The sequence below is a fragment of the Candida orthopsilosis genome, assembly GCF_000315875.1.
Source record: "Candida orthopsilosis Co 90-125, chromosome 3 draft sequence".
Classification (NCBI taxonomy): domain Eukaryota; kingdom Fungi; phylum Ascomycota; class Pichiomycetes; order Serinales; family Debaryomycetaceae; genus Lodderomyces; species Lodderomyces orthopsilosis.
The window spans coordinates 726,688-752,870 of NC_018296.1; the positions used below are offsets into that span (position 1 = coordinate 726,688).

The 26,183-nt window shown below is 36.8% G+C and overlaps 10 protein-coding genes across 10 annotated transcripts; 4 read left to right on the forward strand and 6 right to left on the reverse strand. All coding sequences in view use genetic code 12, as the record gives it.

The window, feature by feature from the left end:
* Positions 1-603: 603 nt before the first annotated feature.
* On the forward strand, positions 604-2,328 carry CORT_0C03270 (Asn1 asparagine synthetase; the record flags this gene model as incomplete). Its single annotated transcript, XM_003868558.1, has 1 exon — positions 604-2,328. One exon carries the CDS (start codon positions 604-606, stop codon positions 2,326-2,328), a length of 1,725 nt encoding a protein of 574 aa, XP_003868606.1.
* Positions 2,329-2,445: 117 nt separating this feature from the next.
* On the reverse strand, positions 2,446-5,067 carry CORT_0C03280 (hypothetical protein; the record flags this gene model as incomplete). Its single annotated transcript, XM_003868559.1, has 1 exon — positions 2,446-5,067. The coding sequence occupies one exon, from the start codon at positions 5,065-5,067 to the stop codon at positions 2,446-2,448; it is 2,622 nt and encodes an 873-aa protein (XP_003868607.1).
* Positions 5,068-6,598: 1,531 nt separating this feature from the next.
* Positions 6,599-7,708, reverse strand: CORT_0C03290 (hypothetical protein; the record flags this gene model as incomplete). The annotated part of the gene is made up of 1 exon (XM_003868560.1): positions 6,599-7,708. One exon carries the CDS (start codon positions 7,706-7,708, stop codon positions 6,599-6,601), a length of 1,110 nt encoding a protein of 369 aa, XP_003868608.1.
* An 834-nt stretch (positions 7,709-8,542) lies between these two features.
* CORT_0C03300 (Snf5 protein) lies at positions 8,543-10,981 on the forward strand (the record flags this gene model as incomplete). Its single annotated transcript, XM_003868561.1, has 1 exon — positions 8,543-10,981. One exon carries the CDS (start codon positions 8,543-8,545, stop codon positions 10,979-10,981), a length of 2,439 nt encoding a protein of 812 aa, XP_003868609.1.
* Positions 10,982-11,252: 271 nt separating this feature from the next.
* CORT_0C03310 (Ctp1 citrate transport protein) lies at positions 11,253-12,216 on the forward strand (the record flags this gene model as incomplete). Its single annotated transcript, XM_003868562.1, has 2 exons — positions 11,253-11,267; positions 11,347-12,216. 2 exons carry the CDS (start codon positions 11,253-11,255, stop codon positions 12,214-12,216), a joined length of 885 nt encoding a protein of 294 aa, XP_003868610.1.
* A 91-nt stretch (positions 12,217-12,307) lies between these two features.
* On the reverse strand, positions 12,308-13,602 carry CORT_0C03320 (Bsd2 protein; the record flags this gene model as incomplete). Its single annotated transcript, XM_003868563.1, has 2 exons — positions 12,308-13,432; positions 13,585-13,602. The coding sequence occupies 2 exons, from the start codon at positions 13,600-13,602 to the stop codon at positions 12,308-12,310; spliced, it is 1,143 nt and encodes a 380-aa protein (XP_003868611.1).
* Positions 13,603-16,787: 3,185 nt separating this feature from the next.
* Positions 16,788-18,185, reverse strand: CORT_0C03330 (Wsc1 cell wall component; the record flags this gene model as incomplete). Its single annotated transcript, XM_003868564.1, has 1 exon — positions 16,788-18,185. The coding sequence occupies one exon, from the start codon at positions 18,183-18,185 to the stop codon at positions 16,788-16,790; it is 1,398 nt and encodes a 465-aa protein (XP_003868612.1).
* A 1,516-nt stretch (positions 18,186-19,701) lies between these two features.
* On the reverse strand, positions 19,702-20,646 carry CORT_0C03340 (hypothetical protein; the record flags this gene model as incomplete). The annotated part of the gene is made up of 1 exon (XM_003868565.1): positions 19,702-20,646. One exon carries the CDS (start codon positions 20,644-20,646, stop codon positions 19,702-19,704), a length of 945 nt encoding a protein of 314 aa, XP_003868613.1.
* Positions 20,647-22,171: 1,525 nt separating this feature from the next.
* CORT_0C03350 (hypothetical protein) lies at positions 22,172-23,788 on the forward strand (the record flags this gene model as incomplete). Its single annotated transcript, XM_003868566.1, has 1 exon — positions 22,172-23,788. One exon carries the CDS (start codon positions 22,172-22,174, stop codon positions 23,786-23,788), a length of 1,617 nt encoding a protein of 538 aa, XP_003868614.1.
* A 671-nt stretch (positions 23,789-24,459) lies between these two features.
* Positions 24,460-25,095, reverse strand: CORT_0C03360 (Opi3 phosphatidylethanolamine N-methyltransferase; the record flags this gene model as incomplete). The annotated part of the gene is made up of 1 exon (XM_003868567.1): positions 24,460-25,095. The coding sequence occupies one exon, from the start codon at positions 25,093-25,095 to the stop codon at positions 24,460-24,462; it is 636 nt and encodes a 211-aa protein (XP_003868615.1).
* Positions 25,096-26,183: the final 1,088 nt, after the last annotated feature.

Genomic DNA, 26,183 nt, shown 5'->3' on the forward strand with positions numbered 1-26,183 from the left:
ATCGTTGCAATTGTAAAAAGTTAAGAAGAATGTGTAGAGATGTAGTTAGTGTATGTCTTGTAATATCTGATCATATACTGTGTTTTGGTTGATGGGATCTTATAGTATTGATTTCTAGAAAGATCTACTCTGATTAACCACAGAATAACCAGTAAAGTGGCGCAATTAATAAAGATATATTTTGTAGAAGATCTACCGTCGGTGCTCTTTTATTAGTGACAAAGTAGAATGACTCAACACTACATTCATTTACACTTTGTTTCTGTGTAAGTGTATATTACTTTGTTTTATGACCCATTAAAGTCATATGACTCAATTGATTAATTGATTGTTTTATTGATATCTATCTCATCCCATTGTTTGATTGGTGTTTACTGATTTATTACACAAAACTCATTGAACCCAAAAAAAAGAGTCACCTAATATCTCAACCAAAAATTTTTCACCTTTCATTCATTTCAAGATCTTTCCTATCTTACAACTTCTTATTGATATATAAACACCACACAGTCTCGACTTGGATCTGAGATAATAAGAAGAGTGACCACTACTTAGTTATATCAACCACTTCTACATAATCTAAAGAGAGGCTTTGCATCTAATATGTGTGGAATTTTCGCTTGTTACAAATGCCAAAACGTTGAAGAGTTTAAGCCAAAAGCTTTGCAATACTCCAAACTAATAAGACACAGAGGTCCAGATTGGTCAGGTAACGTCGTCGCCAACAACAACACCATCTTGTGTCATGAAAGATTGGCTATTGTTGGTTTAGATTCCGGTGCCCAGCCAATTGTATCTCCTGATGAAAGATATGTATTAGCAGTCAATGGTGAAATTTACAACCATATTCAATTAAGACAACAATTTCCTGATTACAAATACAAGAGTTTGAGTGATTGTGAACCTATTATCCCCCTTTTTGAAAAATATGATATTGATGCACCAAAATATTTGGATGGTATGTTTGCTTGGGTTTTACATGATAAACAAACTGACAGGATTGTTGCTGTTAGAGATCCAATTGGTATTACTACTTTGTATTTGGGTAAATCTTCCAAATCACCAGAAACTAGATATTTCGCTTCTGAATTGAAATGTCTTGTTGAAGAATGTGATTCAATCGAGGCTTTCCCACCAGGACACATTTATGATTCAAACACTGACAAAATTGTTAGATATTTTGAACCTTCATGGTGGGATGGATCAAAGATCCCTACTACTCCAGTGGATTACACCAAAATCAGAGAAACTTTGGAGTTGGCAGTAAGAAAAAGATTGATGGCTGAAGTTCCTTATGGTGTTTTGTTGTCAGGTGGTTTGGATTCAAGTTTGATTGCTTCTATTGCTGCTAGGGAAACCAAGAAGGCTTACACTGAAGCTGTGAAGACCCACGATCATGGTATTGATGCCAACAAGGAATTATCCGGTGTTGATGTTTCTGGTGAATTGCATTCATCGGTTGGTGTTAACCAATTGCATTCATTTGCTATTGGTTTACCTGGTGCCCCGGATTTGGTTGCTGCTGAAAAAGTTGCTCAATATATTGGTACCATCCACCATTCACACACATTTACCTTGGAAGAAGGTATTGATGCTCTTGATGATGTTATCTACCATTTGGAAACATATGATGTCACCACTATTAGAGCTTCAACCCCAATGTACTTGTTGTCAAGAAAAATCAAAGCCCAAGGTATCAAGATGGTTTTATCTGGTGAAGGATCAGATGAAATCTTTGGTGGATACTTGTATTTCGCCAATGCACCAAATGCCGCTAGTTTCCATGAAGAATGTGTCAAGAGAGTCAAGAACTTGCATTATGCTGATTGCCTTAGAGCCAACAAATCAACCATGGCTTGGGGTTTGGAAGCCAGAGTTCCATTTTTGGATAAACAATTTTTGGAAGTTTGTATGAATGTTAACCCTGAAGATAAACTTATCACCAAAGACCACATTGAAAAATACATTTTAAGAAAAGCTTTCGACACTAAAGAGAACCCATATTTGCCTGATGAAATCTTGTGGAGACAAAAGGAACAATTTTCTGATGGTGTTGGATATTCATGGATTGATTGTTTGAAAGACACTGCTGAGAAATTGGTTAGTGATGAAGATTTGAAAAACCCTAAACCAGAATGGGGCGATGACATCCCACAAACTAAAGAAGCCTATTGGTACAGATGCAAGTTTGACAAGATGTTTAACAACTCAAAAGCTGCTGCTTCAACTGTTATGAGATGGGTACCTAAAGCCGAATGGGGTTGTCATTCTGACCCTTCAGGAAGATACGCTTCGACCCACGATCATAAAGTGGATAACAAGGATTAGTCAAAGAGTTAATACTGTATTGATATTGACGTTTATTTGTTTAATTTTGTATATATACATATAGATTGTCAAAAATAAAAAGGAATTGCAATTCATGAAAGTTAAACCTTTTGCAACTTAGTACTTTTCTAAAAATGATTTTACCTCTTCATGATCTCTAGAGTACCAATTGGCATTGATTCTAATATGATCCAATGATTGTTTCAAAGCACGTTCAAATCCATGAACATCCCTCGTTTTGAAAAAGTCATCAATCTTGTTTAACTTGTCCAAACTTTGGAAATTTTTCAAAGTCAACTTGACAAATCGGTCCAACACCACCATGTTTGTCGACATAATCTTGTAAAAACTGGCATCATAGTTGCTCAAAAAGAAACTGAGAAATTCGTCTCTTGTTGCACTATTGCTGCTCAATCTATGTCCTAAAAAGTGGGCATCCATTGTGGGGATGATGTCTGGTTTAACCAACAATGGAATTAATTCGTTTGAGATGTTTTTGCTAGTGACTGATCCAAGCGCAGCTAATGCAACTTCACGAGAATCCAAGGAATCTGGTTGTGTAACCAAGTTTAAAATTTTGTTAAATTGATCCAAAGTGAAATTTGGTGATGAGGCAATGGTGGAGTATACAAATGAACGTAACCAAGGTTGAACTGGTTTATCTTTATTGAATAACGATAACGCGTAATCATAAACTTGTGGGATTTGCAACTTACCCGCTTTATTTAAAATCTCTGATCTGAATTTCGTTTGAGTGAAATCAGCATTTTGAGATCCACCGGAGGATGATTTCAATGATTCAATAATTGGAATTGCTTTTGCTGAATAAACCAGTTTCAAAAATGCATTCACTTTGGCACTTGTTTCCTCAGTTGAAAACACAATACTGAACTGAGTTAATTTCTTACCCAACTCTAACCAAACGACATAATCATCACCCAATTGGGGTACAACTTTCTCAACCAATTTAAGGAAATTTGTAGTGGAGTTGTTTCCTGCACACGCAAGAGCAGCTGAATCAGCAATAATCCCAACTTTATCTCTTGATGTTAATGAGTCGAAATGAGTAATGACATTTTGAGTTAAAATCTCATCTGAGTAGTTGACTCTGTAAAAACCAGATGTTTCCAGATTAATAATGAATTTCCCTTTTTTCAAATCAACATTATCAACAACTACTTTCTTCTCATCAAACGAATCAAGGGCAATTGAAGTATCAGATTTGGCATTCAATGGAATCCACCAGATCGATTCATCTTCCTCAGGCGTCACATCGCCCCCATTCAAAAATCTTCCTTGAGAAAGATCCAATTGCTGCTTCTTTGTCTCAACGGCAACAAGAGGGAACCCAACCCTTTTAATCCAAGTATTCATTAATTGATCAATTGGTTTCCCACTAACTTCACCAACGCTTCCCCACAAGTCATGACTAGTGGCATTTCCATATTTATTCTTGTTCAAATATAATGACACACCTTGGAGGAACAATTCAGTTCCCAAATACTTTGAAATCATCAAGATTGTAGAAGCACCTTTCAAGTAACTAATTGCATCAAACACTTGGTCAATGTCTAATGCATCGACAACAGGGACTTCAATGGGATGTGAATTTCTTAACCCATCGAGTTCCAAAGCTTGCTCCAATGATTCACTCACAAATTCACTGAAAATATCCCATTCAGGGTAAAGATGATCAACAGCCAAAAATCCAACCCAAGTGGCAAATCCTTCATTCAACCATAATTCATCCCACCACTTCATAGTCACCAAGTTACCAAACCATTGATGAGCAAGTTCGTGAGCAACAACATATGCTACCTTCTGTTTATAGGATGGATCAGATTTGTCCTCATTATACAACAATGCTGTTGATCTGTAAGTGATTAGTCCCCAATTTTCCATCGCATTATGAGAAAATGAATGGACAGCAATAAGATCCAATTTGGGCAAGGGGTACTTGATTTGGAAAATTTTGGAAAAATAGTCAACAATCTTAGGAGTAATTTCGGAAGCTAATTGAGCTTCGTGAATGTATCCTTTAGTGGTGTAGATCCTCACTGGTAATGGTTTTCCATTGTATTCGTCCTTGGTAAAACTTTGAACATATTCGAAATCACCACATGCCCATGCTAACAAGTAAGTGGACATGATTGGTGTCTTTTCAAATTCCACTGTTTGCAAGCCATCGGAAACATCACTTTTGGATTCAACGGGGGTGTTGCTGATAATTGTCCATTCCGAATTGGCAATAATTCTTACCTTAAAAGTAGCTTTTAAAAGTGGTTCATCCAAACAAGGAAATGCTCTACGTGCATCTGTTGCTTCAAATTGAGTACTCAACATACTCTTTTCAACACCATTTTCCAAATAAGTCGATTTATAGAACCCTGCCATATTGGTTTGAATAATTGCATCGTAATTGATCTTGACGAACACTTTACCCGATTCCAATGTTGAAGCCAATTTGACAACAAAGTATTCTTTTGACTTGTACTCAGTAAGTGATTCAATTGATACCTTTTCATTAGCGTAGGTGACGTCAATGTTTTCTTCGGATACTGAAAGATCTCTGTAGTTCAAATGTAATTCATTGGTAGGCTCAATGACATCTAAGTCAATTTCAACAACTCCTTTGAATGTATCATTAGTCAAGTTAATATCAGTAATTGAAACGTTATAGTGCGCCGGTTTCAAATTAGTTGGTAATGCTTCATAATATGGAGTGTTATTTTTGGTCATCTTTGGTCAGTGGTTAGTGATGATGTGTATCAAGTTGTGAGGGGGAATTTTCAATCCTTTCCCCATTTGCTGCGACATCACCCACATCTACCACATTCGACAACAAACCATTCCAATCAGAGTAATTAATCTACGTAGTCAATCCCATATACAGACAATACTAAAAATAGTTCACTTAACATTTGAAAACTTTTGTGGGAGTTGAAAATGTCACCCCGGAATCTGCTAGTGCTGTCTCAACCACTACTGCCGGCTATATTCCAAAAGGTACACCAAGCTAACACACTAGAAGCACACTAGAAGCACACAGAACCGACAGAAACATTCAAATCCGATGTTGCCCCATTGCAACAGACCACTCCATGTCCCTCAATCTCTTATCTGTCCCAACACAACTAAACCTCACACAAGACCCTTCAGTGGCAGTGTACTGAAACCAAAACGGTGCTAACTTCAAGCATATTCCATAGTGATCCCCAGAAAAGTGGAGATGGTTTTTTTTCGGGAATGAAATAGCTGAAAGTTTGACCACCTGGTCCGTTAGCTTGCTGTGTTTTTGCTTGGAGGGCTCACCTTAGTCCAATAAGAAGACACGAGGAATGATGTTATGAGTGGTATTTGGTGTAGTGGTGACACTGGTGATGATTGATGAAACTTGAAAGGAAAAAGACGGCAAAAATGAGTTTGGATCAAAAATGGGGGATTTTGAGGGATTACATACTTCAAACAAATTTTTGGCTGCCAAAAAGTTTAGTTATGCCATGAGGTATATAGACATTTGCAGACAATAACATAATACAACGTAACAAACGTTATGCAGAAACACATTGTTAATGGGCTAGAGGTGAACTACTTGTTTCATATAGACACTAACTTTGGGTATGTTATCACAACAATTTTACTGAGTAAATTGGTACTAATAAGATGGTTGCAAAGTTCAAAAAGTGCAAGTAATCCGTAACCACCTTTTTAGACAGCACAGAGAAGAAAATAACACCAAGAAATTGTGCCCCTAGTAGCAAAGATCATAATTCACTGTTATATAGCAGTTATTTTGCCATCAATTTGTTTGATGTCTTCCAAATGGTCCCATTGGAGTTCAACTACAGCCAAATTGCATATAATCCTCAAAATATACTATCTCGTTCTCATTTTTGAAACTTGGTGATTAATCAGAGGCAGCTATTGCCATTGTGGTTCATGGTGTATATGATGCTAAGCCACGTGTGGCTATTTAGTTATGCAAGTTTTGGTGGTGTCAATTTGATCCTTAGAATATACGTCCAACTGTGCCAAAAATGGTCAAGTTGTAGAAAAGAGTATCTCTCATTTTGAGCATCAACTATAGATCTCTTAATTGGCTAGCATTATCTGTGTTAGTGGCAACAAGCGAGCCTCCACAAAAGGATGGATCAGTTGTTACGGGATCAGAAGATTACGAGAAGTATTTGCATCGTGGACGATTAAACTAGCTAAATTTATATGTACAAGTATTCAATTACATTCTATCCTATACCATATATACAAGACATTACCTTCCTCCTCTTTCCTTTTCCTTTTTATCTTCATATTTTTCATAAAAATGATGGATTTCGAATATAACCTCAACCATAATCAACAATATAATAATCCATTCCAATCTTGTTGATTTCTTTTCATTTAAAACACTAAGAAATGCCCGTTGTTCTTCAGTTGCATAATCCAATTTCCTATTCATGATGGAAATTCTTGAATTTATATCAAGGATTTTGGATACATTGTTGTAAATTTTCTCCAAAATAGGTTCACTCCAATAGAGGTCTGGTGTTTCGATAAGTTCCGAATAAAGATTTAGTTTCCCTCTTAATAAGAATAATCTTCCCGTTATTCGTAATAATTCTTGTTCTGTTGATGTGATTCGTTTACCACTGGATAAGATCTCGGAATTTTTTCTTGTAAGGGTGAGGAATTCGTCTAATTGGGTTTCCAAGATGGATAATCTGGTGGATCTACTAAGTCCGATGGCAAATGCAGCCATATCTAGTAATCTCTTGCTGGGATTATTTCCTTGAACTACCAAGATTTCTCCGTGAAGATAGCTGTTTCCGTTGTTTAAAGGTTCTTTTGGCAAATGAGTTAATGCTATCCAGTCCAACTCTTCACTTTCGAAGTCGTCAAATTTTGACTCCACTGCACCCTCAAGTTTGGGTAAAAGCTTGCTGATAATCTCATCTTCAGTGAAATCCCACCCCACAAAAGTCCCATTAGACAAGACCATAAGGTTTCGTGATGCTACTTCGATGTTGATCACTTCGTCAGGCACAACCACGTCGTACTTGTACTCCGGACGAATGGCATCGATTACCTTGTCAAAATTGATGGCGTCCCCAACTGTCACCGACGTTACAATGGATAGATAACTCTCCAATGTCTTCGACGTTTGGTTCTCCTTGTTCTTGTCCAATAGGGAAAGAATGTAGCTTGTTGATTCATTTTGGAAAGCAGGATCGGTTCTACGCAATTTTTGTGCTCCAATCCTCTTCTTTGGAGCATTCTTCAGTCGGAGTTGAGGGAATTGTGTTGAAAACCATCTTGCTAGCGGGATTGATGAACGTTTGAAATAACAAAATCGTGATAGTACTCTAGTGGGGAGAAGCATCATAGCATATTGTTCTCGAAAGGGCGGGGTGTTTGTATGAATTTGTATTCCCGATCTTTGACGTATTGTTCGGATCCTTTTTCCTTTATAAAAGACTTTGGTGTGGGTCAGGTGACCCCTTTTAAAGAAAAAGCCAAGCACAAAAAATTACTTAAAAACCCGGAAGCATTAAATGACATTATGTTTGAAGACAGCTTTCGAGCGTAATCTCCCAGCATTATTATTGCTTCAGTGAAGTGAGGGGTGGTGGGAAACTGTTTCGGATTTCACTGTATTTGAATGCAATACAATACATTTACAACATTACTATATTTCAAACTGTTTAAGCCCCTCTCTCATCTCACATTTGTATTTGTAAACTCTTTGCTAGAATAGACTAAACTTATTCAGCAAAGTTGCTCAAAAACTCAGCGGCTAACCGTGCTTATTTCTATGTGTTCTATGTGTTAGGGTTCTGTTAATGTCTCCAATCTCCTTTTTGTATTGCCTTTCAATGGGGTTTGTGTAACAAGCGTCTTTCTTCTTCTTGCATCATTATAAGCAATAAAAATTTTAATTTAGATTATTGTCCTATTTTGATTTCAATATATATATATAATTTACAGTTTTGTTATATCTATTTCTACTTCTTCTTTATCAACTTTCAAAGTGTTTATAAATATGGGGTCTTTACATTCATAACACTTTATATCTGACTTAGCTTACTAATAGTACAGGCGATGCGTGTACCGATGTTCAAAAAACAACTTCAATTTTTTTTTCCAGTTTGACAGAGACACTTGACTGTAATCACAACAGGAGATTCAATACACGTGAACACTTTATACAGTCACAATCATGAACAATGATAACCACCAGACTGATATTCCCATGTTTGGTATGAATATGAACATGAATGGACAGATGCAGCCGGGGGTACCGCAACCCAATCAAATAGGTCTGCAACAGCCCCATCAACAACAACAACCACAACAAAACCCGCGTATGGGTTCCTTACCAATGTTAACTCCAGAGCTTTTGGCTTCACTCACTCCACAACAAATGCAAGCAATGAAGAATAATCCACAGTTTCAGGAAATGATGCGGCAGTATATACAGAGACAACAGCTTTTGAACCAACAGAGTAAAGGTTTTCCAACCAGCGGCGCTCCCATTTTTCCCCAGGTGCAAAACATGCCAATACAACAACAAGTACAGCCACAGTCACAGCAGCTGCCCATGATGGCTCAAGGAAACAACCCGATGGCTTCAAATGGCCGCCATCGAATACCTCAACAAGGGCCGGCTGCTTTTCAACAAGGGCCACGTCCTACACAATTGGATAACTTTGCCGGTCTTCAGCAACAACATCTACAATCTCGATTGGGTCCTCAACAACAACAACAACAGCCTCCGGGAATAGAGGGAAATTTTCCTAGCAGTATTCCCAACAGCATACCACAGCAAGGTCCTAATTTCCAAGGTTCAGGAATACCAGGAGGAGGAATACCAGGTACGAACGTACCAATTATCGGACCAGGTGGACCGCCTTCAGCAACTGCAATTGATGCTCACATTATGAACAATGTGGTTGGTAATGCAATGCCAATGAGTGAACCCAATGGAGTAGTACCTTTCCCTAATGCCCAGCAATCTCCTAATATGCTTCCCCCTAACGCCATGAATCACACTCCATCTCAAACAAACTTGCATAAACCAGGTAGCATCATTGATCCAAGTCGAATAAGCTCCGCAGCATCGATCCCAGGAGTTAGTCAAGCAAAAGCTCAAGAACTACAGGGGAGGTTGCAAATAAAACAATTGACGAATCTTCATCAATGGTCTGACAAATTTGAAAAAGAAGGTGCGCCAGTTCCATTGGATACTGATGTGTATGAAGAAATTATACACAGAGATTTTGACTACTTGGCCAATTTGGCAAAACAGCATGTCACTATGAAACATGAAGTTGAATCTGCCTCGCGAGATTTACAACAATATAATCAAATAAAACAATTGCGAATGAATTCAATACAGTTAAGTGCCAAGAATCAAATGAATAATAGTATCTGGGGTGAAGGATATCAAGGTTATGGTAACGGTATTACCAACACGGCAAGTCGTCTACTACTTCCTGAAAGGGACATATCTGACCGAATGATTAATGAAAGATTAGCTCAAACTAAGGGCGCCAAAAACTATGTGCCTATCAGACTTGAATTTGATCAAGATAGAGACAAGTTTAAGCTACGTGATACGTTTTTGTGGGACTTGAATGAAAAGGTTTTTACAGTTGAAGACTTTACCAGTCAGTTGTTGGATGATTATAAACTTATTCCACGTATTCACTATCAAACAATATTGAATAGCATCAAGGAGCAAATTGCTGAATACCAACAAAAGCCTGCAAAGACAACAGGGGAGATTCGTATACCCATCAAGATTGACATCATAATGAATAATACTCAACTAACTGATCAATTTGAGTGGGATATTCTCAATACCAATGAAAATGAACCAGAAGAGTTTGCCACGATCATGTGTGATGAACTTTATCTACCAGGAGAGTTCAGCACTACCATAGCCCACAGTATACGCGAACAGTGTCAAATGTACATCAGGGCCTTGAATTTAGTGGGATGTAATTATGATGGTACACCAGTGACTGAAGATTCAATTCGTAACCATTTGCTTCCATCATTACGTTTAGTGTCGAAGGACTTCCAAGTTGTTGACGATTTTTTCTCAATTTTACGAAACCCTACAAATGTACCTGATTTCAGTCCTCAGTTGATCAAGTTGACGGAATTGGAGCTTGAGCGGATGGATAAGGAGATGGAAAGAGAAAGCAGACGTAAAAGAAGACACAATTACAATGAAGATGGACAAGTCTTTAGTGTAATTGGAGGGGGTAGTGGTGGATTTGGTTCGGGAACGTTCACTCCTACTGGAAATGAAGGTTTCATCAAAACAGCACCAAGTACCGGAAGTTCAAGAGGCTTCCTGTCATCCAGACGTAATGCAGCACACATTGGTAGAGGTAATGTCATACCTGACTTGTCGGATGTACCAAAGACCTTTAGGACTCCAGCTCCATCAAGTATTTTACCGGGAGCTATTGATTTGGCAGTACCTGAAGTATATGAATATGATGAAATATTTGTTAACCGTACTCAGGTTAAGAATCCGGATTACAGGCCACCAACTCCTGAACCAGTATTGAGTGATCGAGTAAAATATGAACATGATCCATTGCGAGGTACTTTTAATGTAACAATAAAATGTAGATTAGAATAAAGGCACAGAGAAAAATCAGTGCTAAATGTATAAAAGAAAATAATTCATAGCAATGTATTAATAAAATAAATGTAACTCATCGAACATCTAAATTATAATCCACAATTGCAAAAGTATCACCGGTTTGGGGTTCTATGACTCAACGCGGTTAAGTTATAAAAAAAACATTGAAAAATTGAAAAATTGAAAAATTGAAAAATTTCATAACACCGATCTCGCATCAAGGACTAAAACCATACCCCCACACGAATTTTCATAGATAGGACATATAATGCCTAAAAAAGATGTACGTATAACTGTCAAAGCCATTGGCTTAATTAGCACATCTCAAATACTCGTTCTTTGAAACTAACTCCTGGTCATAGCAAGTAGATCCATTCAAATCATTTATTGCAGGAGGTACAGCCGGTGCCGTTGAAGGGGTAATCACCTACCCTTTTGAATTTGCCAAGACTCGTTTGCAACTTATTGACAAATCCGCCAAAGCTACTTCGAGAAATCCATTGAAATTGATCTACACTATTGGTAAAACTCAAGGAATTGGTGCATTATATGTAGGATGTCCGGCATTTGTCGTTGGAAATACGGCAAAAGCATCAGTACGATTTTTGGGGTTTGATTATATCAAGAACTTGCTAGTGGATAAGCAAGGTAAATTATCTGGTCCCAGAGGTGTAATTGCTGGATTAGGTGCGGGGTTGTTGGAGAGTGTGGTTGCTGTGACCCCATTTGAAGCAATTAAAACGGGACTAATCGATGATAAACAACGTCCACAACCGAAATATCAACTGGGATTGATCAGTGGAACTGTGAAGCTAATTAAAGATATGGGGTTCAAAGGGATTTATTCTGGAGTTGTGCCTGTAAGTTTACGTCAAGCTGCCAATCAAGCTGTCAGATTAGGTTCATATAATGCCATCAAAACCATGATTCAACAAGCCACCGGAACCAAACCAAACCAACCACTAAGTTCAGCTGCTACTTTTGCAGTGGGAGCATTTGCTGGTATAATTACGGTGTATACGACAATGCCTATAGATACAGTCAAGACAAGAATGCAAGCATTGGGGTCGGAGAAATTGTATAGGTCGACTTTGGATTGTTTTGTCAAAATTTTCAAACAAGAAGGGTTGTTGACCTTTTGGAAAGGTGCTACTCCAAGGTTGGGAAGATTAGTTTTGAGTGGAGGTATTGTATTTACTATTTATGAAAAGATGTTGGTCATTTTGCATTAGGGGCGGGGGAGGGTGAAAATAGAGTAAGAGAATGTGAGGTGGTATGTGTTAATAGATTTACTACTCAAAATTGCAGCGTAGACAGACTCTTTCAACGTAGATCAGTAGGATCTTGTTCAGCTTGATCATTGGCATTATTCTCTCGACTAGTGCCACCTGGCGCATTTTGAGTTTCCGTGGCCGTTGTCGAGGTGGTAGTAGTGGTAGTATTAGTGGCACCTCCAAGTGATGGATTCAATATTGACCTTTCCAACTGTTTAACCTTGTAAAAGTCAACTATACTTTTTATGATTATGAATAATCCAAATGATATCAACCCGTAAGCAATATAAGGAGCAGAAGTATTACCATATTCAGAACCATCAACAACACCATCCGAATTGGCACCATTATTATCCAGATTTTGAACAAAAAATCCCAGTGCTATATAATTATCAACTTTACCCGTTATCTTGGCACTCTTCTCAATTTCATAATCATTTGGATCAGCGACTTGAATCTTTTGAGGGACCTCTTTTGCATTCCCTAAAACCGTAGGCAAAACATCCCATCCATACATAACCAAGTTAATTCCCAACCCTAATCGAGACCCTTGCTTAGCAGCATGCGAAGTATGTAATAAATAACACAAGATGAATCCAATGAACTGGAAAGCGACAGTGACTAATGCATTCCAGATGAAATTGGCAATATTTCCCACTGGCAACCCTTGAACAAATACTTCGTCCTCAAACATGGGTGAGATCATGGTTGATTCCCAATACTCCGGACTGTTATCCTGGCTAGCTTCTTCATAAGTTGGTGGGTGTAATTCACGTTGTTGCTGTTCAATAGCAGAGGCGGTATCGGGCTTTGCCATCAAGTTTTGGAAAACACCATCGGTTCCTTGTCCAATAAATCTGCCTGGTCTGTTGGCTTGCATTCGACCTGTTTGTAATCCATTATTGAGTCGTTCGTAAGTTTGTTTCACGGGTAGTAAGTGGTTAAGAACTCGTATTATGCGCTGTTTTGGGGTAAGATGTGGTGGTGCTTGTGATTCCAAGTCGTTTTGGTTTGGTATCGACGATGATGATGATGATATCGGCGAGGGCGTAGTGGTGGTGTCAGTGGTGGTGTTGTTGTCAGATGGTTGCGAGAGTAAGTTTGAAGTCGACTGTTGGCACCTACTGTCTGAAACATCATCACTGTCTTCTCTGTCCTCACTATTCCGGCTCAACTATTGAAAACTGTTAGTAATTGAAGGGAGATTAGAGTTGTGGGTATCTGGTAGGCGCAGTAAAGTATAAAGGGCAAAATAGATCTCCCTTGCCATACCACGGTATCAGCTCTTCTACCCACAATGCCTTATAGTTATTTTTAATAACATACTCTCTCATAAGCTGTCATTATATGGTATATATGATTCTGTTTAATGGTGATGGGAGGTGTAACAATGAAAAAGATAGTATTATATTGTTTTGACTGTTTTTGTCACTCAGAAATATAAATAGAATTCAAACGAAAGCTACCAACTCATAAACGAATACAAAACCTAGCGACTCCTCTCTGAGTTATCAGAACCAACGCATATTGCCTTATGTTCTTTAGGCAATGATGACTAGTTGAGAAGATTACTGCAACATCAATCAACTACAGTATTTACTACATGATTGACTCAGAGAGAAACCACGACTGATTAAACAGCTCATATTAGATGACGTCTTCGGTCATCTCGAGAAATGGAGTAGACTACGACTACTCACGCTGGGGTCCATTCACGCTATACCAGCACCCAACTGGAGCTTTATATTAATAATTGGATTGGAAGGACAGTTTAGGAACATGCAGACGACTGATACACACTCAATTTGGGTCTAACTCAATCTGTTGCTAAAAATAGTTGCTGCGTTTATCACTGGGAGGGATCAGTGGAACCTGAAACTTGATCATTATTGTTAACGACTGCTTTATTGGACATCAACGATGTTTCTTGAAAGATTATAATTAGCATTTGAAATTGACGGGTTCGAGTATTTCAATATAATGGCACGTTTATTTTCAATGATAATTATTGTCCCATTATTGTCGGAGATAGTATAAATATAAGTGGAGAGTATAGCTAATGTTGAAATACATTGAGCATTCACATTGGAAGATCACAATTGGTTTGTCGTAGAGTGGGATCTATGGGTTTAGATACTTGATCGAACTCACAAGGTGGTAAGGTAGTCGAGATAAAGTTCCAATAAAGAGCAGGTAAACATATTTGGCATAACTAATTTGAAAATCTAAACAAATGGTACTCTCCGGTCATACTATTGTCAGTCAACTTACGATTAATGGTCCCACCAGCTTATGGTCAATTATAAGTGCATGACATAAAGCGGTATTTTTACCATCCTGAAACTACCAGAATATTTCATGAAGCAGAAATCACAACTGGATGGGTTACTTTTTGGTTGACACTAAAGAAATCTATAGATCACTACACGATAGAAGTAAAGTATAGTAATAAGAGACCATTTTACACTTTCAATGGTTTTAACAAATATATATACTTCTTTCTAATTTTATTAGGGGCTTGAAAGCCAAGTCCAATTTTCCATACTAAAATAATAAAGTTTCCAAAATTAATTTATAACCTCTCCAAAATGACTTTTCTAAAATGAAATATAGTTCATTGATAGTGTTGGGAGCCCTTCCAATAAATTCAAGAAATCAAATGGAATCGGCGTATCCAAAGTTTCCTCTTCACATCACAACCCTCTATATCCATCCTTTTGCCTAAAAAGACAAATACCTCGAAGTATTGTAAATATACCCAAACTCCTTTGTCCCCAACAAATATGTATTCCATGTTCTCTTCGGCTTTCCATGGGGGCTGAACGAATCAATCATCACCCCCTTAACAAAATGTCAACCTGTCACCATCAAAGCTTGATTGCAACTACAAATGAGCTTCTCTCGTTGCATAAGGTTGAAATGCCTTCTGACTCCATTTGGGACCGATACTAAGTCCCCACCAACCTCAGAAACTTTTCTCGGTCACTCCTTTTGCCACGTAGCAGAAACCGCCATGATAGGAACTGTCACTCCAGCAATTAACATCCAAGGCAGAAATTCGCCCTCTAAAAGCCACAATGAGAATCCCTAACCCTTCCAGAGGAGTCCAGACCCATAAAGAAGTCTCAAAATGTGGCTGACCTAGATTCGTGTTGACAAAACGTGTTTGATGTGGTGCTTGTCGACGGTAAGGCATAACGGGGTGATGGGCCGAGAGGGGTAGCTTTGACAAGATGAATTCTTGAAGTATAGAAATTTTATAGAAATTTACAAAAAGAGGGGGAACCTTAGTGGCTCATATAGTTTTTAAAATTTTGGTGATAAAAAGTTGATTACTTTTTTGCAGCTGAAAATTGTATCAAAAAAGAAATGGTCACACTGTAGTCAAGAGGAATTTCCAAAGAAATAAAGTGTATAAAACGCCCTTCAGAGGGTGTATGTCTTGATAAAGATACTAGTAGCTATTGCCATTAGTTTGATTGACTCTTGTATACCAGCACCAACGTTGATGATTTTATATTATCTTATAGGTTAAAACAGATAGTTCCTCAATACAAATTACATATAGCTTTGGAAACATTGCTCAGCTCTCCATTTTGTTGTTGGCTTGTGGCTTCGTGAATGACGCCGGCTGCTTTAATATGCTAATTGTGCTTGTTTGTTCTGATTTTAGTATGTTTCTCTATATTTTTTTATGAGAGATTAAATTACAAATACAAAAAAGGGGTAGCGAGTACCAAAATAAACACTTGTAATCAATTATCAAGTCAAATATTCTTAATTGGCTATTAAAATTGTAAAGAGAGCTGTATTCTAGTATTCGGACTTCTTATGGCAAACAACGCTATAAGAAATCCCGGTTTCTTTGGTATCTTAAACCAAGAAGCTTAAAGATTACATCTTTATAAATACACCAAAAAACAATCAAAATTGGGCGAAAATTACATACAAAATTTTACAAAATGAATCCATTCTCGCATACAAATTCGAAGAATTCATTTTCGAAAAAGGAAAGACACAAATTAAAATTTACCTAGATTTCAAATATATATTCGATGTACATAAAAGTTGAAGCCATTGCACTTATCTGGACCTCGAAAATGAAGCATCAGTAAATTGTAAAAACGTAAAAATAAATCAATAAAGAATAAACCAGTGAACTGAAAAATAAACAACTATGATAATGGAATGTCAAATATGGGGGGGGGGGATATCATATATGTCATGTGAGTAGTAGCCATGTAGGAAACCGACAGTACCAACATCATCTCTTGTGTGATCAGAAGACATTGTTCCCTAGCCCTTTGCTCTAGGTTACTATTCTTCGTGAAGTTAGTGAAATTGCGAAATCAAAATAAAACGCAAAAGAAACAAAACATAATAAAACCAAGATCTGTAACTTTTTTGTGGGACTATCAAAAGAGTGTATAAACACCTTCAGAACTATCCTCCTTCCTCGTAACAATCATAATACTTTGACCATAGCGATATGCGTAAAAATAAAACTTTTTGGGAAGGTAACCAGGGTATCAACTCTCATCGGGGTTTGCCACTTGTAGAACCTTCCGAGTATAATCGGCAGCTGCTTCATCAGCCAATGATCCATCAGATAATCGTTTCCTACCCATCATTACTGGATTTAATCTTGGATCAATAAATTCTGCATTATTTGCATTGTTTCCCATACCATTCATTTGATACTGTCGTATACTTGGATTTCCTGTGGTTGTAGTTGATGTATTATTCAGTACTAAATCATCATCTGGATGTTGGAATGGATTAGCCATTGGCATATCCAAAGGTGAATGTGGTTTTTGTTTATTATTCTTTCTTGACCCCTTGTGTGATCCAACTGTGCGTGAGATTGAGCCTCCAACTCCAACTCCGGCACCACCTCCAAGGCCACCTCCAGTGACCGGTTTTTCATTATAAAATCCTTCTTCATCATAATCATCATCATAGTCATCTTGAGATCTCCGTTTCCTGATAAAGAAAATTGCAATACCTGCTAAAAGTATTGCTCCGACAACACCTCCAACTACTCCACCAGCAATGGCGCCAACTGAAGATTTGTTACCTCCACTTGAATCTGAGTTTGAGTTTGATTCTTTGGTATCACTTGAAGATGTGGAGCTAGATGTAGAACCAGATGTAGTGGAAGATTCTGTCTTTGCAATTGACTCGGATGAGGTTGCTGATGATGGATGAGTAGATTGTGATTGTGAAGATGAGGTCTTGGTTGATGCACTTTGAGTGATTGTTCTGTAGACTACACCTCCATTATCATCGCTGGAACTAACAGTGCTGGTGACTACAGTTGAGCCAGGATTGATGTTGGTGGTGGTTGTTTGTGTAGTTATAGCTGAAATTGTAGCAGCTGCATTGGAAGAATTGCTATCATCTGAACTAGCACTATTATCATTTGCAGTTGAAGAAGATTGTTGACTATTGGTTGATGATGATGCGGCATTGTTGTTACCACCTTCGGTGGCAGAAGAAGCAGAAGAATCAGCCGATGAAGATGATGAATCATCATCCCCATCATTACCTTTACCAACAAATATTGAATAATCATTAGATCCACCACACATTTCAGAATCATAACCAGGACAAGCAATATTACAACTTGAACTATCTTCCTTATATGAACTAGAAGGTAAACTTGATAAACATATGCATTCTTTATCTTTTATGGCAATATATTGACTGTTGGGACATCCTACAGCTGAACAATAACCTGAGGATTGAAATTGGTAATCTCCCTGGGAATCACCATTGGATATTTGTGAATAACAACCAACCAGTTTGGCAGAAGGGTACCAAGCAGCATTAACGTGGGTGAGTTGAGATATTAAAAGTAGTGTGACAATGATATAAGAGTGGTGATGGTGGTGGTGAAGAAGATTCAGTAATAACGAATGTATCATGTTAAAAAGGGGTGTAGAATGAGGTATTTCTTTGTGAATCAATGACTGACTTTGTTTCGACCAAGTTTGACTAGTAGTTAGGCTACTAGTAGATATATATCTGTAGGGAATGTGAATCGAATAAAGGACTGTTTGGTGGTAATAAAACACACCCTTCGTACTGGTTTCGTTGTAGCTAGGTTAAAAGAGTGTTGCAAAGTAAGAAGAGTGAATATGAGTGTATCTGGAGTGTGGTGTGGTATATAGTAAGTGCTAAATGGTGTCTTGTGTGTGGTATCTTGTACGTGGTATGTGGCGTGTGTGTGAGTACGGTATATGGTTGTTGGTGGTAGTAGGGTAGATGTGTTGTTGAATGGTTAGTCTATTGGTTTGTATTTTAGAGATGTTTATTGTCTCCTGTTTTTTTCTGGTTCGTCTATTGTTTTAGTTTGAATTTGTTCGTGTGTTTAACAAAAAGAGAAAAATTTTTCTTCTTCGTTTCTTTCACTTTTTTGGTCTAGATTAACTGGTAGTCTATTGTTTCTGTATTACGATGATGGTCTTTTAATTAGAAATGGTTTTCTTGTTGGATGAGGTATAAAATGTACTACTTTATATGAGGAAAGTGTGTATATGTACAGAGTAATACTTTCCTTATTGTGTATAAAAGTAAATACAAAATAGATCTCCATACATATATACGTAGTAGTGGTGCTACTGCCACTACTACTACTACTGATGCAGTAACCAGTAACAAGTCGATCAGTGCAGTAGTGGTATTGAATATGTAGTGCACTTTTGTTACAAATATATATTTCACTCGCTGCTAATTAACTTTTATTACTGTTATTGTTTTAGTATGTATTAATTTAGTTTGTTTGTGTTCCTATAGAAAAAAGTCATTTTGACGCGTTATTTATTATTTATACTGTTTGTGTAGTGTTTGTGATACTTTGGATTTTAAGCTTTACGTGTTTTATTTTTTCTTCTTTACTTTTTGAAGTTTAAACCCCTTTCAGGCTACTGAACAGGTGCAAATATATGTACACCCCTAATATCCGCCCACATATCCATCTACGTCTGTGTATGTGTTACTTGTGGGGGAGGGGGTTGTAGTGTTTGATTCTAGAACAATTTATTCGACGTATCTACACAATACTTAAATTAATCTTAGAACATTGATAATTATAAAAAACTTTTCGTCAGACTAAGTGCTGGGTAAGTACCGGGTAAGTGCCGGGTAAATAACTTTTGAAATACATAATTACTTGATTTTCAATATTAAATATGAACCGTATGTAAATAGTACGAAGTGGTACCTTATTAGGTTGATTACTGTTGTGGATAAGATAGCACTTATGATGTAAAATAGCAATTAACTAATCAACGATAAACTTTACTACTCTTTACATTTTTCCCCCTGTACTTACTACCTACTATAGACGGTCTAACAAAATTACTAAACAAAGCGCATGACACTAATTACATCTGACCCGTGAAACAGATATACCCATTTTGGTCTCTGCCAAACTCCTCCTTATCCATTGAGTCTTTCCAAAATCCCTTCAAATATCCTACTAGCTTCCACTTCCAAAACATTTCTTAATCTAGGAATTTGTACAACGATTTCAAATTTATCCATTATGAGATATCGTAATCTTTCGATGATCATCTTTAGTCTGACACATTGGGTCAGATTGAAAAACCCATTATCCTTGATAAAACTCAATTGCAAATCCATTTTCAGTAAGAATTTACAAACAACAACAATTTTGTTAAAATCAGCTTTTAATATTCTTTGATTCTTGGAGTTTAATTGCCAATTTTCATCAAATAAGGTCTTGTAATGGGTGATATAATCTTCTAAATCACCTAACATCTTGATATAATACTCCTCTTGTCCAATTAAGGATTTTTGTGGATGTTGGTTCCTACTTATGGACACCCAAATAATATCAAATATAGAATCTAGATCCTTAATTAATAAAGTAAATGGATATATCGCATCTTCAGTTGATTGTTGTTTGATGAATTTCCTTTGTATTTGTAATAATTGATCATCAATATAGTTTATAAACTTGGATTGTTGTTGTGAGGATAACTCATCACCAACAGAGCCTGCATTGGCTGTGGTTTTAAATAGTTGATATTCTTCATCAAATGGAAGGGTAATTTGTCTAATACTTTGCAAATCAACTTTATCAAATTCATGCAGATCAGATAAATCAGCCATTAATGTATTATGATTAGCTTCCTCTTGTTGAGCGTCTTTAGGAATTGATAATTGGACATTTGTAGTTGGAGAGTGTTCCGTAGTTGCGTCATTACCAATACCGTCTGTATCTTCTTCTTCATCATCATACAAGTCAGGATTTAAATCTAAATCATCATTTTGTAATTGAGATGTCGGTAGACTATTTGGTCTTAATTCTTCATTAGGTGCAGGGTGTACGGGACTAGGTGGTGATAGTGGTCGCAGCATTCAAAATTGGACTAGATTAGATTAAATGGTGTTAATGTAAGTATTAATTGCTATTTTAACAGGTGACTGTTTGTTTTATTCTCGTGAGAATATTCATTTAAAGGTAGAAGTCATATAATATACATGGACACACCACCACATAAACTACCCAGGCTCGTCAACGCCACTACTACTACTCTTAGAGCTGTCCATATGTATAAGCTAGTCTTCCCTCTTCACTTGGTATATATATGACATATATCTGGTGGAAAGTATGGGGTTTTGAGAATAGCCTCGCTATGTGCGGCTCCAGTTACCTAATGTGGTAATAGGCTTTAACATTCGAATACTTTAGGGCAAAGTTAATTTGTATGAGACATCTAACAGTTCTCTTAAAGATATGTTTCTGTGTCCGGGTAAGGCTACTTATATAATCACGAAATCATGGACTAGTGGCTGGTTTCTTGTTTCTTGTGTGTAGGCTTTTTTGTTTTTGTTTTCTTATTAAAGTTTTTTGTTCATTTGATGTAAATTCCGTAAAACGGAGTATGAATTGCAAAAAGTCGGACAACACTGGAAAAACAGAGAAACAAGAGACCAGAAATGATTACATAGTTTTGGTCAGTTCTGACTGGAGTTGACTCAGAAGGAAGTGATAACTCAGTTTGTAAGTGTTGAACGAAACCTCAAAAGAAGTAGTTGTAGAAGTTGTTCAATATATATAAAATGAAAGGATGAATTAACAATGTTGTTTAGAGGTGGTAATAATGAGATTACGAGATACCATCAGTCCTACGGCTTTGCTTATGTGTATGTATACATATGTTCATGTTTGTTGTATGTTATTTGATGATTGGTTGTTATTCATAGATGGTTAGTGGTTATTGGTTATTTGGTTATTTGTGTATGCGTGTTGTATGTAGGATTAGTTAAAACGATAAATCCGCAGTTGATATTACACAAAACCACCGGGTGACTGAATCATTTTTTTATCCGAAGTATTTTTCTATTGTTGCAGGTCTGTTATTCGAAATGAACAGTTGTAACTATACATACATACCATCCGTTCCATACTCACACAGTAAGCTGTAGTAGTAGTAGTAGTAGATGACTTGCCGATTACAGATTCATATACTATAGAGCACTTTGATACTTATGTTAAGTGATGTATCCTATGGTGTTATTTTTCTTTTCTTGTTCTTCTTCTTCTTCTGATAGATTAGTTTTGTATGCGCAATAAATATTTTAAAAAAAAAAAGAAATACAAAAGTATTAAATCTATTTAATCAACCATCAAACTACAACAGTAACATACATCTTTTCAACAGTCAAAAACGCATAACTAAATCAGCAACAGAAGAACTTAAAAACCACGGCTTATTTCTTTTTTAACGTACCTTGTTCTTTTATTCTACCACACACCTACACCATCGCTACATCAACAATCTATCAAGAAAGTATTTCACCCCCTGATAAGATAAGAATCGAAGAGCAAACAAAATTATACCCACACATACAACAAATCACAACACAACACAAATAGAATATGCCAACTAACCATCCTATTACATCACATAATGAGCCTGGAACTTCGTCTACAGCATCATCATCACCATCACCAACATCAACTAATCATCACATAAGAGAAGACGAGGAGTTACTTCAACAGCAGCAACAACAGCAGGAGCAACAGGCACAAGAGGAACAGCAGCGTCAACAACTACTTAAATTACTACAGATACAACAATTAATTGAAGCCAATAAAGTAAGAGACTGTCAGAGTGATGATGAAGTTCAACTACCTAACCAGCAACACTTGAACAATGACGATGCATACGACCATTTACTCAATAATGACCGAGGCTCGCACAATAATATCACTCATCTCAATAACTCAAACTTTAACGATGTGGACACTCAAGGTAATACTAATAACAACCATGACTTGCAGAACAAACGTCCAACGCTTTCATCAAGAAATACCACTTCTGATACCACTCAAACCTCATCTGAACACATGGACGATTTCGGCTGTCCTGTTGTGACACACAAATCTGACTTGCTGCCAGCAAAAGGAGCAAAATCATCAACATCCACTCTTGCCAAGCACATCCTGACTAGACAACAACATCCATATCTTAGAAACATGGCAACATTGAGACTGAAGCAAAAATTCAGTTTAGATCATTTTGATTGTAATAGACGTGTATTCAAGTCATCATCACACTGGCATACTAACCATCATCAGTATGAACGACCACAACAATCGACTTCTACGTTTTATAATGCCTATTTACAACCCAATGCACAGTTTATTGGAGAACAACAATCAGGAAAGTCAAAGTTTAGAATCAAGGTTGAATTTAAGACTGTAGACTTGAAAAATTCGTTGGTTACGGGCTTTTTACAAATTAATGGATTAACTAAAGACCATCAGGAGATTGTTACATATTTCAGAGGAGAAATTATAAATAACCCACTTTTCAGTCAACAACAACAACAACAACAACAATTTGCCTCATCAACCTCAGAATTCAACCCCACACATGACGATGAATTCAAAAGATACTCATTTATGGCTGAGAACAAGAGTTGGGGATCATCTACTGATAATGATTTAGATCATTGGCAAAGACTCACCAAATCACCAGTTTTTCCTACTTTCCCAACTTTACCAACTCCACAATATTCAACGTGCCCATATACTTCTACAACCACCATTCCTCCCTACTCGTCTTCAAGATCAAAGAGCGATGAACAAAATAAGGAATTTATGAACGATTTGGCCAAAATTTATCAAGGTCAAAGTACTAATGACAAGGATCAACATCAATACATATATATGAGATGGAAAGAAGAGTTTTTGTTACCTGATTCAAGAGTCAAACAAATACCCAATGCTTCATTTGAAGGGTTTTACTATATTGTTTTGAATATTGGTAATAATCAAGTCGTGAATGAAGAGACATTAGAGATGGAGGTAGATGCGGATATAGATGGGGAAGACTCGGCTTATGCGGCCATTAACTGTGGCGGTATAGGTGGATCTAAACCGGGTGATATTAATGGGTTATATTATCATATTTCATCGGAAAAGTTTCAATCTTTGTCACTAAGTCATGTTAATAATCATGGAATTTCAAGTACATTTGACTTCAATTGAGCTACTCACAGTATTTCATTACGGAAATGAACTTGTGATGAAGAAGGTCATAAAGGACAAGATTTTGAATCGTAGCTGGATGAATGTGACGTTGTTGCATACTTTTACAGTGAATATAGTCTTTACTCTTTTTCAATTCTTTACATTCTTTTTGTTATAACATACACCTCTTTGCAATACATTAAATGTACTCTACAGCTTTCATTTCTTGACTTCTCTACCAAACAACACCTCAAAAATGCTACGAGTAAGTTTTTCTTTGAACAGATTATTCCTATTTGCACCCCACTTCAAAGTTGTGTCTAAAAATCATAAAGTCTCGATGGTGAAATTGAAATCAGCGCACTTGGGTCTTTGTCTTCAGCACAAGGTGCTATACCAATTCAATTAGACCAATAACTTCAGATAACCAAGTGAAAGCTGACTCATGATTCACCTCCAGCGCTAACCGATTCAAAATAAAAGAAGGAGTAGTTTTTGTCCCACATTCAGGAAAACATTGCCTTCAGCTAGCTACAAAATTTCCAACACCACACTCACATCTACAGGACAAGCATTTACTCTATGCTCATTCTAATATAATGTTCAAAATTTTCAATACATACATCTTTATACACTGTACCGCTAAACCAGGCCATCTGGGCATCGACGTAAATGATATTACCCTTTCCCTACTCCCACTTGTCACGATTGGCGTAAATCTTTGCTGTAAATGGCTCTTCAAACAATAAAGCAATTTTATACATAACAAATACAAACAAAGTAATGGCCAATCCTACAGGTTTTCCGTACCATAAAGCAGTACCCAAAAAGCATAAAGTTGATCCATTATACATTGGATTATCATTAATGTTGAATGGGAAACCAGTAACTCTTTCCTTCATCAAGATACCAAAATAATCACCAAGATAAGTGCCAGTTATACCCAATGCCCACATTGATGACAACACCAAAACATTACCAAAACCAAAACTAGCAATTGCCAACAGCTTAATCACAGGAGAATCAATCAATGGTTGATAAGTTGGTTGGTTCAGTAATAAATTGTGATAAACTGAATCACGATAAATACCCAAGGAGAAAATGGTAAATGCCAAAATATAGCACCCAATTTTGGCCGATCCACCAGCTAATTTAGTCAAGAAGTGGGTATTGTATTCTAAACGAGCAACAATGTTCCAAAAGATTGGATTGAATGCAATAGTGGCCAAGGTAAAATAAAATTGATCATTGAAATTGATATAGTGGGGGAAGTTGCGCAATAGGAATTGAAGGTCTTGTGATAACGTAGATAAATCTAATGACATCTTGGACTTGTTTGGTACTCTTCGTGGGTAAATGCAGATAGGTCCCTATGACAATTGGATCAAATGAATTTGGGAATTAATGAAAAATACGGAAAGATCAAACAAGATATATGCATATATTATTTTTTCATTCTTAATGAAACAAAAATATTATTCAACAACAACAACAAATTCCAATTTATTATGAAAAACATAATCCATTGTTAAATCAACCAAAAACATCATCAATATATATGTTAGTCACAAAACACCCTTAACACATTTTCCATGTACACTGTTGTTGTATTACATAGGGAGTTTCTAGTAGGACATGAGAAAATATCACATGCAATTCTATACCCAACAATAAAGCACAATAATATTATATTACACATAAGTTTTGGATCTTGCACTTTGTAATTAATTGTGTTTGTTGTTCACATTTGTGTTCAAGACACTTGGAAAAACAATGTTTTGTGAAAACAATTGATTTAATTTAGTTAGAATGAACACAATTGATTTTTCTTAATACAGAATTTGTCTTTCAAATACCGTCTTCACGCCTCTCAAAAAGAGTCTTTAGGGTTTTGATACTGGTGAATGCAATTATCACTTATTTCGCAAAGTAGCCCCATTCTTCCAAATTAAAATGCTCTCAAGGTGACAGTATTACACATAGAAGAGGTCAAGATTGGCATTGTCGGTACTGATATTACCCTCAAATAGCAGCGGCTTCAGTGCAGCTGGTGCTCAAGTGTGGTATTTATATCATATTGTTTATGAGGGCGCCGCAGTTGGGTGACCTTGTCGTGTTAACATTAAATTGATAATATATCGAAATTAATTGACAAAAAGGAAATCAAAAACGAGTTCGAGGAATGCTGAAGAATATGGAACTGAAAGCCAATTTTGGTTTCGGGCTCAAGTTTGCTGATGGAAACCTTGACAAATTATGACGATCCATCGAGTAAATTAAGACAGCAACAATTCCTGAGTTCGATTAATTACTACAATTATTGGAAAAAGAAGGCTGGAATCAAGCTTTGGAATTTGTTGGTCCTTCATTGAGGAGCAATTTTTATATCTAATTGCGAGTTTTGAGTAGCAAA